At 42.7% G+C, this 14,853-nt stretch overlaps 1 protein-coding gene across 2 annotated transcripts in view; it reads right to left on the reverse strand.

Moving 5' to 3' along the window:
* Window positions 1-8,683, reverse strand: part of LOC139336728 (CD166 antigen homolog A-like) — a 37,738-nt gene extending 29,055 nt beyond the window's left edge. For both annotated transcript variants that reach the window (XM_070970925.1, XM_070970924.1), the window contains exon 1: window positions 8,408-8,683. In XM_070970925.1, coding sequence (XP_070827026.1) covers window positions 8,408-8,468 — 61 coding nt within the window. In that variant the 5' untranslated portion in view covers window positions 8,469-8,683. The remainder of the gene's footprint in view (window positions 1-8,407) is intronic.
* Window positions 8,684-14,853: the final 6,170 nt, after the last annotated feature.

Consider the following 14,853-nt stretch of genomic DNA (forward strand, 5'->3'; position numbering starts at 1 on the left):
TTCTTACCCGGCTCCTCTTCTCTTCAGGTGTTATTAATATAAAGAACATGTATACTTGCAGATGTAATGACCTGAGATATGAAAATGCAGTGAACACAAGACATTACTGAGGACAATAAAGACGTATACTCATTCGAGCATGATATCCGAAGAAATGCCACCCTGAGCAGAAAGGTAACAAAGTTTTCCAATTATTAGAAACGCTGGGGGATAATATTGCCTGAACAAATACTCTTGTAATGGCAATCTGTGATGATGTCTTGGTTTGGCATATCCGTTCATGATGGCTCTGTTTTTAGATGAGCGTGCTGTGGCAAGCCCTCCACAATAAGACAGGTAATCCTGAGATTTCCTCGGAAAAGAGTGGAAAATCCGCTTCACCCTATATGTCCCTAACCTTAAAAAAAAAAAAGACTTCATTTTTCAGTGTCAAACTTTTTTTCTGTGTGACCCCGCATATTCAAATGAAATCACTATCATTATATGAGGAAATGATGTGTCATCTCCTCTGAATATAGCCAACTACTTATATGGGGGGAAATGAATGGTAGCATAATGGGTTATGGCATCTTCATTCCTCAAAATTAAATGCTGCAAAGTTCATTTAACAGTGGCCTCACTCTATAGAATAGCCAGGCACAGTCATAAAGCAACTTTTATATGACAATGGCCTTGGGTAGTCTGGCTGCTTGTGAGTTTAGTATTAAACATTCCTGCTTGTTTCTTTGCGACCACCCTGCAGTCATGCCAGAAAAAAATCAGTCATACACACTGATGTTTTTTCTTTGTGTGTGTGTGCTAAGAGGATAAGTCAGTACAAAAGTCAGTATTTAAATTGCACCAGTGGGATGTGTAATGCTTAGAGATTCCCCCCAGGAACACAAGGCTACTCGACCTCTTAAGATGTCCCGTTAGAAAATTAAGTATTGCATCCAATTACCAGACAAGCATCTCTTCACCTTCCTTGTAAGGTCTGGCAGTGGAACAGCTGAATACTTAACAGCAAAAGAGAGCGTCTTATCATAAAACTTCTAACACATCCACAAGTCATGCATCAGCCAAAGCATCGCTAGTGGGGTAATTGCCATGCAAAAAGCCACCACTTGACTTCTTTGAACAAAAACTGATATTGAGTCTGAGGAAACAGAGCTGCTACTGCTGATGCATTTTGCTTGCAAGGAGATAGTTTTGAATAATGTACCGTAATCTGCTGTGAGGATTACATTTTTTTCTCCTCCTAATCATGATTTCTTCAAAGAAGTTGCTCATTAGGAAGTACATGCCCTGAGGCCAAGTGTTCATTGACTGGAATGGGAAAACGTCTTGCTGTCAAAAGGGAATGGGGGATAAATGAATTAGCTTTTGTGTGGTTTAGAGCACGGACCCTTTCCAGAAAGGGTCAAATAGGCCTGATAACCTACTTTTCATTAATATAGGTTATGCAATAAAAACAGTGGATAGTGACAGCATCCAAAGAAAACTATGTGCCTCCAAATCTTGTTTGCCATATTATACACAAGTGTTGTTTTTTGTACCACCAAACTGCCAATCTTGCATTTGCATTTGTACAAAGACCACATTGAGTAGGCCTACTTTTAGCTAACAAATAAATATTTTTATTTTAGCTAACAATTACGAATGTTCGCTTTCAGCTAACAATTTTTAAATGTTTACTTTTCACAATTTCAACTGTTCAGGTTACTTGTAGGCAATTATTTCAAATATTTATCAATTACTTTACTGTTTCAGCTAATTATTTTTAGCTAAAGTTAGCTTGAAATAGTTTTAATGTCAGTATTTGTACTGTTTGCATTAATCTGCTTTTAGCTAATTATTTCAACGTTTTACTTCTGGATGCCTCACCTGCTTGCTAATTTTAGATTAATATTTTTAATGTTTATCATCTCCTCACTAACTACCATTTATCCATCACTTTTACTATACCAACAGTGGTGCCACATCATGTAATGTTAAGGTGTTAAAGCTGACTCAGGTGGGTGGGATTGTAGCTATTGTAGGTGGTAAAGAGCTGTCTATTGTGATGGTAAATTTACTAAAGATCAGAACGACACTGGCGCATGATCCAAATTGGATTTCTCACATGTGGAATTTCTTTTTCTTACAACTTAATTAAGCTGCTCCACAATCTTTCCACATGCTCCATAGCAACTCCAGCCCTGGTTGGAAATCTAATAGAACAGCTTGAAATCCAGTAAATGAGGGTTTCACAAAAAGATGACTTCCAAGATGTAAGGAAAACAGTGCCGTGATTTGGAATTTAAAGAGGGGCATGAGAGCAGGATTGGGCTTTTATTCGCCCCATGAGCACATTTTAGACCTCTATAAATTTTCGAGGAGAGCCCCACGTGTATTGATACGCTGCTGACCCAGAGACACAGGCCAACCATTTAATCTCCCGTCTTGTTTTGTATTTAGCCACACACAGAATGACAGACTTTTAATTCCAATCAGAGATATACCCTTGCTATTCCCTGTGAGACAGAGAGAGTGTCTCCTTGAATGAGAAGTCCTGTCTTCTGCAAGTTCAACTGAAGCAGCATGTAATCAAAGATAGCTCCAGGCACCGCAGACTGCTGCAGTCTATGAGGGAAGGATGGCGGACATCAGCACAACACAAAGAAACAACTTTTAAAATGGCAAGAATGTGAATACCGAGGTCAGATTCAGACACAAGGCCATTCTGTTCAGTCCCAAAGGCACGACGAAACAGCGAGCAGCACAATGTTTGAAAGAAAAATTGCTTAACAGTGTCTGAGTGAACAGAACGACTTCTCAGTATTGCCAAAGAGCTCTGGACTTAACAGAGGGCGATTCAGAAATGACTGGGAAGACAAAACTGCGTGTCATTTTTATTAGTATGCCCGGGGCTCGAAATGAATGTTTCACCTTTTGCACAAAACTGAGTCAACTCGACCGACTTCCCTGAACCTCAGACGAATTCAAAATACAGGTTTGATCCAAGAGCAACCTCTTGTCCTGCCACTTGACTTATATAAATAGGCAGGAATAATGACGTTATGGGGAAGGCGGCATAAATACCAGTGGCTCACCACTGACCCCCCCGCCCCCACCCCCTTTATGGGTCAGGAGGAGCCCCTGCTGCTGACATTCTGCTGTCAGTCCTGGGAACAGTGTTATTGCTTTGTCTGTGCTTCATCTATAATATAAATTTTAATGAGAAAGGAAGTTAATTAAATGTAATTCACAAAAACAAAGCCCACCCTCTGGCTTTCCATACATATGTGCTCCTCTATGGTACTCCTTAAATATTCTCTCAGGTCGAATGATTATCATCACAGTTAATGGAGGCCTCTCAAAGAATTCATTAACACAGAGCAATGACTCTAATGGAGAATTTGAACAAAGATCCAGGCACTGTTAACTATGGGTGTGGCCACAGGCTTTTCATATGGAGGAGAGGTGCCCCCGCCCCCAGTCAGGTTGCACATGTGAAGTGCAGGGACAGGCAGCAGCTACTCTGTGCCCTCTCCGAGGGGTGTGTGCTGTTCCATATTAATGACAAAGAGGGGAGCGGGAGCAAAAAGTCGCTATCATACACTCATTTGTTTAAAAAGAGCCAGCCTCACAATACAGTCGGCAGGAGTCCACAGGAATCCAGTGAAAGCTGGGGGCTGCGTCAATGACAAAAGACAGCAACAACCTCACTTTTTGTCCCTGCAACAAGGGTCGCCCAATTTCAGAGTGCTGTTGGTCTTTCACCAAAACCAAGGATACCTTCATGCATTTCAATGGGGGTATTCCTGCATAAAGAAAGAAGCACTACTGCATAGCACAGTCATCTCTCTCCTGTTGTTAAGCCTTCCTTTATGGCTGAAACAATAGAACTCTGGTCCCTCCCCTTGGATAACAAACAAACCATTATTTTGCATGGCAGAGCGAGAAACCTGCGTGCAAAATGAGGAAAGTGAGAAGATTGCAAAGGAAAACTGAGATATTACCCTGTTTGGTAAAACACTGTCATGCTGTCTCTCACTTTAAAATGAGCACTTCTGGGTGAACATGCATGTATGAAAGGTAATTGTAGTGCTACATTCACCCAACCTTTCTTAACCTGACTGGCATACAACGCCAAAAAATGGGTGACTGAAGAGGCCATTTCAGCCGAGATTTTAAAAATTGAATATATCTCATATTCTGGCTCAAAATGTGGGACAAGCCAATCACCAAAGTGTAATTAAGATTCACTTGCTGCTGGTTTACTGATAATCCTGTGTGTAAAATCGTCACAGGCGAACAAAAGACCTTTTCTCATTGAGTCCTTTCATTTTCTCAAGGAACTGCTACTCATCTTCCTGCTCGCTGAGTCCAGCTGAGAGTGAATTTCACTGCTCTCTCTGACATGGAGGAAACTCAGCATGTTCTTGTGGTAGCTCATATTTCTTTCACTGCTGTCTTGCTACATCTAATCTAAAGGTGAAGTCTGGTTTAGTTATGAGATTTTGGAAAAAATCCAAAAATAGCTTCAACACTCAAACAGCTCTTGAACTTAAGCCGTAAAACAACTGCCTCTAAAAGTTTGAATCAATTGGATGTCGAGGCCCAAACCTGGAAAGTTATCATTTAGTGCAACTTGAGTGATGGGGGCAAACTGCTTTTCCTTCTCAACAACTGCACACACAAACAGGAATCATAAAGAGACACTCACTCCCTTCACGGCCCTAAAAACCAACACTGCTCCACCTGTTCAGTGTCCTGCTGGGGGTGGAGACAACAGTGTGTGTGAGTGTGTGGGTGTGCACCACTCCTACCCACTGTGTGAGGGGTGCAGGGCAGACAAAGAGCACAAGAAAGCAGGAAGCCATGTCTGCATTCAGCGGTGTTACACCAGAATAACAATTTCATGTAACTGTACTTACTTATTTGCAGAGTCGAGGGCCATTATTTTGTCTACAATTAATTCCAGATCTGCTGTACATGAGCAGGTCCACACCATATGTTCCAGATGCACATGTTATAAGCATCTATTCTCTGGGGACAAGCTGATGCATCGGCCTAATTGCTTGGAAAGTATAGTATCCAAAGATTTTCCTCCTCTCACATAAGCAGAGCAGGTTAATATCGACCCTTATCTGAGATTACACTGAAACCTGCTCTTTGCTCTTTTTTTAAAGGCCGCATCAAAGATTATGTAACAGTTGTGTTTTCATTTCATCATGACTTCAGGTTATTTTTATTTTTACCCAAAACGTGATCTTTATTTTTGAGTTATTTGTAATTTAAAGCTAAATTTAGCCTGTGAGTAGTGAATTGAGCTTGAGCCTTGAATCCAGGCTGTAAAGCGCTGCTGCTAGGGGCGCTGCTAGGAATCCTGCACCCCCTGATGGGAAGTGACACCGGGCTCCCCACCCTAATGCTGCTTTAATTTACAGTACAGCCTCGGCTGTCTGAACGGCCCCCTCTTGGCAGAGGAGCCCATGAAAGTGTCTCCCTCCTCTGAGTATGAGCAGCCTTTGCCTTCTGCTTGCACTTATTTCTTATTCTGATCGAGGCCTGAGGAGGACATGATGCACACAAAAACACACACACCCCACCTTGTTGTCTGATATCTCACTCGCTTTGTGATTCTCGGCTGAGTAATGGCATCACTTTCTACTCAATACAGAGTTCTTTTTCATCAAAAACAAGAGCAGATTAACTGCTTGACACTAGGAAAGATCCCACTTCGCGGATTCTCTCCACACACACAGGACTAAGAGTCCTGCAGAGCCTTCTGAGAGACATTATGAGCTGCCATAATGGGTTAAGCATCAGTAGCATAATGAGTTCTGTAGATATCACATTTTATGGCCATTTTAATCATGTCTATTCTAATAACCTCCTATGGATTAATAGGTTTGCTCCCTTTGTTAGTTTAAGATCTTTTGCAGATGAATTCAGTTCCGCAGAGTCTCCTCTTCGCTCACGTTTACTCAGACATGCAGGTGGTCAGTCTTGATGTCATACTTTGATCATGTTCTGTCACTAGCCAGTGAGCCATTTGCAAAATATTTGCTCAACAAACAACTAAACTATTTTAAGAGAGGACGTCTTAAAGTGGCAGAACAAAGTGAAGTACAGATGCAGCATTTCTATTCAAATCCATGATTCGGCTGAGTTGCCATACTTCTCATGACTGCATCTGAATTTTGCATGAAGGGATACAATACTTTGCAAGTCACAAAGAAATCTCTTTTCAAAGCAGAAACAACCACAAGCAGTCTTACAACATCAAGAGAACACCGCCTATGAACAAGACGAGACGTGCACAAGCACACACACACGCAGCATCTTACATGTAGCACCAGTGTACTTTTTCCCGTGCGCTAACATCACAACATTCATGAGACAAGTCTGGACGTAACCTAGTTAAAGATGAAAGAGTGAATCTATCTCAGGTGAAATTGGGTGACCCCCGCATGAGATTAGTCCATTAGCAAAAGGGAGAGCCCCACTCGCTCGACAAGTAATGCCAGCTGTGACACCGAGCGGTGCCTGTCTGCTGGGGAGGGGGTGAGGGTGGTGGTGGGGGAAGGGTGGAGACGAGGGAGCGAACAAAAAAACAGATGCATCTTTCTAGACTATTTGTTCTAAGAGTAATTCAGGGCTCTGTTTCTCTATCTGGTTGTGGCCGTGGCCCGGCCTTTCACGCCTAAGCCCCGGGAGCTGCTGCTTTTTCATCTGTTCAAATATAATAAACACAGGCCTGTTTTTTATTACAAGTATCGATGCAGTTTTTATTGCAAATCCCAAACTCAATAAACCCTCTCAGTCAGATTTTGACTTGAGATTGAGCAAATTGACAAAGAATCCTAAAATATTTCTCTTTGGTAATAACTCAGGAGGAACCTTACAGGGCAAGAACATGAAGAGGACTCTGACCATCTGCTGTGTAAGCAAACACACACGTTTTGTCCATCAGTTCGGGCAGCACACACAGCAGTGTGGACGACCATAAAGTCTAACCTCATTACCAACTCAGTGCACTCTCCTCCAGTCTCAAGCACATGGCACTGCAGCGGCACAGCAGTGTAAAGACACCTTAAAAGGGCCATTCATTTCCTCTCAAATAAACCACCTGAGCCTGACTGATAGGTGCTGCATGGTGTTAATTTACAACAACAGGCGCCACTGTAGTGTGACGAGGTGGAAAGGAGTACAGTGGGATCAGCCTCTCCGCCCCTTTTCCTTTCTAAGGGAGAACTCTGAGCTCCTGTGCAGCCTCGCTTTAATGGCCTGGCTGAGTGATGTGAACGCATGATGCTGCTACCTGTTGGCCTGACTGAGCAGACAACAAGGAAGCCTGGAGACGGCCAAAAAATCCTCAGCGCATTTAATACCGAGCGCAAAATTAAAAGGTGTTCTCAAAAAGCATCCCTGTCCTTGTTTCATCGCCTTTCCTCAGAGCCACCAGGGGCTAAACAGTCTGTTTTTCAAAGCACATTTTGAAACCACCACTTGATACAAAGTCCTTACATTCACATCATGCCCAAAAGAACCAAATGAAACTTGGAAACCATCACTTGTACAACCCATTACAAGTGCCCACATCCAAAATGAGTCCTATCCTTCGTGTAATTACTAGAGGGAGCCTGTCAGAGCGCTTTCCCGCACATAACAGGCAGCCCATAATTACAATAAATCAGACAGGATGTGAGCGTAGCATCATTTTTGCTCAAACAGCCTGTTAAGTGGAGAGAAAACACACAAAAAAAATGAGGCATCATGATGACATCATGGCACAGGAGCACATGTGAAGGCTGGGTGATGATGACTACCTCACTGCCTGCCTCTCCCATCATGTGGGGATAAAAAGAAAAGGCTGGCACAATGGACAATATATCATGTCACAAGAGGGGTTATTACACAGAAAAGTCACTTTTATAGACATGAGCAGGAATGTACAATAACAAACCATTCACTGCTTGAAGTTAAAAGAAACAGCTGGCTCTAGTTTATTTTGACTTTTTGTTTCCTATTCTTATTTTCTTTTCGTGGTGCAGAAAAGTGACCACTGCATTATGTAAGCAACCACAATAAGAACAATAAGAGAATGATTTATATTATCTGTAATGTAAAAAGAAGGAGGGAAATTTCTAGCATAAATTAATACGCAAATCATATCCAAGACAATCACATAACAGCAGAATCCACGGCTAAATCCTGAGAAGACTTCCGAAACTATATTCGAGCTCTCTAACTTCTAACGTGGACCCACCAGCGTCCCTGCTCGACGTCTCCCCGGAAATGTGCTCGATAAGACGGGCTGAAGTTTTTGGTGGCACCTGCGCGGGGTTGCCGGGACTTTGTCCTTATACCTGCGACTCCGGCGCACGGGCGCACCCCGCGTGAGCACCACCGCTGCACGGTTAATGAGACAATAGCTTACCTTGGCGGAGGAGCGCGGCGATGAGGAGGGCGCACACGCAGCTGGCGGACAACAAGTGCATCCTTGCGACTCTTTCAGATTCTCAGTCGGCTCAGATTGTTTCGGGGGCTTGTTAGAACCACTTGGTTGAGTTTTTCTTTCTTTTTCTTTTCTCTTTTGGAGGTGGACGAAATGGAAATGGTCCTCGCGAGCCCGTGTTTCTGGTGCAGTTGAGTTCAGACTTGGTTCTTCTCCCAACGTGGCATGTGCTCCCCTACGCGCGCTAACATCAGTTCTGGTAGACAGGTAATTGCGAGGGGCACACAGACGAGCGCGAGGGCGGGGGCTGCTGTCTGCAGCTCCGCCCCTGTTATCCCCCCCCCCACCTCCCCACCTTCCCTTTCCCTCCAGCAGCACCCCCCCCCCCCCCTCCTCCCACACACAAGTGCACCCACCCTACCCCACTCTTTTTCTTAGGACCCCCTCATGTCCCCCATCCTTCTCCTCCCTCTCACCCCCTTTACTCTCATCTTCAACTCCCCTTCCCCCTTTCCAACGTGCACGCGAACAGCGCGCGCGCGCGCGCACGCACACACACACACACACACACACACACACACACACACACACACACACACACACAGCCAAAGGGAAACCTTGAATCAAGCCGCACCTCAGACTTGTTTGATGCGGAATACCAGAGGTGGAATAAATGCTATAATTATCATGTGACCCTTTTAGCCAATTGTCTGCAAACTCCTGTATATAAATGACTTCTACTTTCCTCCATGCTCCGATGAAGGCCACGAAGACAAAACATTAGCATCTTTGTTGACCTGGTGAAAATAAATTGGTGCAACAGAGATTAGTCAGTTTTGTCCTGAAGATGTGCGTGTGTGTCGAATAAATATCCTAATCCTTATAGGTGCCCTATGTAAGAAGTGAACACCTGTCAAATTCATACTCCAAACACACAGGGGGCAGCATTTCACCACAGAAACCCAACTGTAGCTGCCGTTAGCTCGCTAGCTCAGTTAGCTGTGCAGCTAGCAGTCCTGAATCTGCGATCACTCTTCAAGTGTCTGTGTTTGCACCGTTGGCACAGGTCTATGGGCATCAGAACCGTAGCTGGGAGAACCTGGGAGCAGCCTCCTTGTGAACACAGCTGGACTGCGACCAAATGCGGCCTCCGCGGCCAGTTTGACGACAGAGAATACACTTCTGAGGTGATTTACCAGGACTTTGGGGATGACAAACACACAATACATTCAGGCGGGAACAGATGTGGTGTGAAGCAGGACAGAAACAAGAGGGTCATCCTGCAGCAGGCCAGCCACCAAACGCTGGAGGCCTGAGCTATCAGACTCTACATCGCTTCTTGAGGTACAAAGTGGTATTACAAGACAGGACAGATAGGGGCTAGCTGGTTAGCATGCTAACTTTTGTAGCTATATCTGCGACATGCACCTTTAACCTACAGATAAAATTTAACTGATGTAAAAGTACATACTCGTAAACATTCAGGAAACAGAAAATAAAACGGAAAAATGCAAAGCATAATTTGTCAGAGCCCAGACCAACAGTCCAAAACCTGGACAGAAAAATACTCCATTTACTATTTATTATTCAAAAATAAGAAAAGCAGCAAAAGCAGCTGGAAGCACACAGTGGTTGTCATGTCTGCTTTTAAAATTCATTGTTATCAGAGGATGCACATTGATTTCCTGGGCAACAAGTAATTGATTAATCGGCTAATTGTTTCAGTCACGTATAACAAAAAAGATCTACATAAGAGTGGTTAAACACAGTAAATACATGAAGATGAAAACCCCCCAAACCTGATAATTCTTCCTCAGTTCAATGTCAGTTCAATGTCAAAACTGTACTCTGTCATCAAGACAGACAAGGCCGTTTTGAGAGTTCCTGAAGAGTTGACATTTAGATTTTTTTATTTAATTGTTATTTTTAACTGACAACGGTGACATTTCATGCGCTTATCACGGTGAGAAATCTGAATCTGCAAAGTAAGTCGTTACTAGAGCCATCACATAAATGCTGTGAAGAAAAAAGCCCAATGTCTAAATGTGAAATGTAGTAAAAGTAGATATTTGCAGAGAGGGAAAGTGCTGGAAGCTGCAGACTGTACTTTACTGCTGCACTTCAGTGAATGTACACGCTACCTCAGCTGTCTCCAACATGTACTCTGACACACTCATATCAGATGTGCTTTCAATCAAGTCCTGCTTTAGACTTGTTTCATGCACGAAACGACTGTGAGAGGACAGAAAGCCCATGGTAAGCTATAGGATGTGGGTTTGAGGTTAATTAAAATTAAGAAATTTCAATGTAAATAATTAATTCTCAGCCTAATTAATAATTAAAATCATTGCTCATATATCCTTACTTTTCAATTATTTCACGGCGCACATTCAAGAGCAGCACCACAATAATTAATATCCATATAATGAGTGTGCTAATAATTAGAATTAATGTGTCGTTGGCCCTGAGAGAGCTTTGACTTCTCTTCACTTGCACTCATTTTTGGCTCTGTGTAATGTCAGTGTGTGTGTTTATTTGTGTCGTGGTTTCAAGTCAGGTTTTCTGCGTGGTGACAAATAGATCGTGACTATGTATGTTGGCTGTTTTCTGCAGAAAGCGCCACACTGTAAAATGAGCATAGCGCTGACGGTTCTACTGCGTCCATTTCAGAAGTTGGTAAAAATAACATCAGAGCATGTAAAATGTCATTAAAACCACACTTGCTGCAAATAAAATGATTTACCACTGCGCTGTAACTGCATGATCATGCTTGTCTGATCACAAAATGTGTGTGTCTGCATGTGTGCACAGTGTGTGTTGGACTGGGGGAAAATGTATCGGGGTGAAGAAGTAAGTATTCCTCACCCTGGGTGTGAAATTCATGTAGGTCTGTGATGGTTTGTGCAAATGGAGTGAGGGCACAGGCTGTGAAAACCTAATGCAATTTGATTAGAAGTTAACCGCAAAGCAATATTTTTCCTGCCTCAGTGCGCTGAGAGAAAAAAAAGAACTATTTGCTTTTTTTCCGTGTGGGTGAAAGTGAATGAGACTGACTGATGACCGAGCCTGGAGCGTGGTGTTCAATTACCAAACAATAACATCTCGGTCATAATTGGGATTTCAGGTGAGGCTGGTCAAGTACGAAAATCTGAAAAATACCAAAAACAACAAAAGCAGACCCACCACAAAGTCATGTAACCAAAAATATCTACAGTACACCAATGAGCAGGCAGCTAAAACTTCATGTACAGCTTTTTCTCTTCAGTGGAATAAACGCAGCTGTAGCTCAGGTTAATTTTGTATTCATGGAACATTTTCAGTGAGCCCCCATGACTGGAGAAAGAGATTACACATATGCAACATATGAATTACAATAGATCATGTCATACTGGAGGAACTGTACCAGCTCCTGCTGTCTTTTGTTTGATGAAAGAACGAATGCTCCTATTTTGACATCTTGTGAGACATCTTGTGACACTGCTCCTGCTATGAGCATGGAAACAAACAACCTTGGGTTGCTATGGACTCAGGCAATGAAAGTATACATTTTTGACATTCAGGGATGCAGCAGACAGGAAATCTTTTTTTCTTCTTCTCCCACTTGCTGGTGTTGCAGGTCTACACTAATTATTATAGGCGTGTTTCAAGTACAAAAATGTTTCAATTCAGCTTTGTCAGAATCACTGCAACAACACCACAAACCAGAACTGACGGTGCAGCATGGGTTACAGACTGAACAGGATGCTGCTCATTTGCAGTCCTGCAGTGGTCACTTCTCCTTTGCATTCCTACATTTTCACCATGAAGCAGCAAATAGAGCACAGGTTCATTTGGCTCCTCTCCAGGCTTTGTGGAAATCAAATTTCTCCCCTGTCCCGTGGAGGTGTCGGCCCCTTCACAACTTCTCCTGGGAGGCAGACAAGTGATTAGTCTCCGACAGATTGGGCTTCAGTAAACTGTGTCAAGCAGCGAACACAGTGACCCTGACATTTTCAACACGGCCAAGGGAGGGGAAGATCCACTTAATGGCCAGTCCTGAGCCGGCCAGCAGCTCCACTTTGGATCGATAATTGCTTCATTAGTTAATCTGATTGAGTGTGTGAGCAGCCTGTAGTCGATGCAGAGTTACCTCTCTTTCTGTGAAGACTCTCTGTTTTATTGATTTCATTGTTCTCTGTAGAGCCTAACTTTTCCCCCCAACTAATCCTCACATTTACACAAAGAAAAGGAGAATGGATCTCTTTGTTTGAGCTCCTCATACCAGCCATACCTCACTTCTGTTACAGCTGATCAATAAAAACTGCTTCTGATAGCAACAGTAAAACAAATGAGGAGGCCGAATAGCACGTCTTCTGTTGCCATGTTCCTTGTAGCTTGAAATGGCAACCATGACATTAATATTTAGCATGCATACAATGTTAGACGCATTTCCAAACTGGATTGTTTGATTTGAGTGAGAGCAAATAATAGATGTTGTGTGTGTATTAATATCTGATGTCATTCACATAACATAGCTACTTGTGCATATCAATCATGCACAGCCTTCAGAGCTGCATTAACTCATACTTGATAGCCTTAAAAAGTTGACATGGCAACTGTGACAGCAAACAGTTGGCTATTTGAGTAAATACGCCATACAGCAACAACCCCTGAGAGACATATTGGAGTCTTTTGCAGTCAAATGCTCCACTGTGTTCTCCAGCTAGTTGCTAGCTTTGTCTATATACCATTTGATGCAGGGCAGGTAACACACAGGAGGCTTTACAATGTTTTCCCTGACTGCTGCGCGTTGCTTAAACCAAAACAACGAGCTGAAAGACGGTAAAAAGCTGCAAAATCAGGTGATAATACTCTCTGGGTTTGTTATGAGGACTGCTGTCATTACACATAGCCCTTGTTACCACTAAAATGCTGATCATTGGTCAATTTTTGCCTCTTAACTTGTTAAAATGTATGTCCTAAGAAGTAAAAACTCTGCCGTGTTGACTGATGCTTCCATGCCAGTGACTGACATTTGGATTTATGTAATCTATTCTTTCTCTGTCTTTCATGGTTCATTATTTAAAATGATTTTGACAAATTAATTAATAGTACGGGAACAGTTTGAGGAAAGAAAGATGGAGTGGGTGGCAGTCAGACAGTGATATGATATTTTACAGGAACACAATAATCAGTGATGTAAGTGGTTTTGCCACGCTGGCCTGCCCCTGACTGACAGGAATAGTGGTTTTGGATGCATTAAGACATTAAAAATGAATGTGTCAAGACAGATAGTTTGACCAGTTAAGACAATAAAAATTTCAAAGTGTAAAGACCTTTTGAATATGAGAAACTACACATGCTGGCTGCCTGGCTTGTCATATTTCTTCAATGAATAGTCAAGAACAGCCCTTTGATCTTTCACCTGTTTTTTGGTGCATATTGAACCAGCTGAACATGTAATTCAGTGTCATACTGTATGTCTTTTCGCCACGTGTGAGGTTTTTATCCTGTGTGCACCCAGTTAATCCTGTATAGTGGAACTGTGTTGCAGCATGTCAGCGCAAATTTACCAAGACAAATTCCCCCGTGCAGCATTGTGCTCGGTGAAAGAAAGTGATTCCTTCAGGCCTGTGACCTGTTGGAAGGATGCTTCAGAGGAGATACTGCAGTTTTCCTGTGCATTAACAGAAGAGGGCTGCTAAACACTGATGTATTTAATGATCATACAAGATATGATACAGTGGAGTAAACACGGCACTTCTCTGCGTATGAGATATTTGCTTTATCTTGTATTAAGGTCGTTTGAATATTTATATCAAGTCTTCAAGGACTGCAAAATCTTGTTCCACAGGTGATTTTGATAAAACTTACATTTGTCACGTGGTTGAGCAGAATTCAGTATCTCAACTCTTTTCGACGAAACAGGGACATCGAGTATTAACTGAAAGCATTACATCAAGTAAACGCTGTTTGAGGAAATCGTAAAAAGACAAGAAAACCAGCCCAGTGGATTTTGGATAAAATCTGCGAGGGAGAATCAATTACAGGCTGAGGAGAAAAAATAAAGTTCAGATGTATTACAGGTGAAATGTTCACAGTCTGTCTCAGCCCGCACCCTGCACTGCATGCAGCTGTCGGTGTGTGATAAATTCGACCCAGTCTGGCTGCCTTGGCTGCTGGTTGTGTCTGTTTTCCCAAATTACCACTACTACTACCATTAGTACTGGTAGTGAATGCATAAACGTAATTCATTGGCAACATAAAAGGCAGAGAAATTTTTCACTAAGACATAGACCGGTATGCTGCAACTGAGGCATCTGTCAGCTGTCAGTATTGTTTATTCCTCACCTAAGCCTCAAACTATTTGTTGGTTTGTCAGTTAATAGCAGCTTGTTGCCAGTGGATTCGGCAGTACTTAAATGCCGCCTGCTGCAGGCTGATGCTTT

This window comes from Chaetodon trifascialis, chromosome 9 (assembly GCF_039877785.1).
Source record: "Chaetodon trifascialis isolate fChaTrf1 chromosome 9, fChaTrf1.hap1, whole genome shotgun sequence".
Lineage (NCBI taxonomy): Eukaryota > Metazoa > Chordata > Actinopteri > Chaetodontiformes > Chaetodontidae > Chaetodon > Chaetodon trifascialis.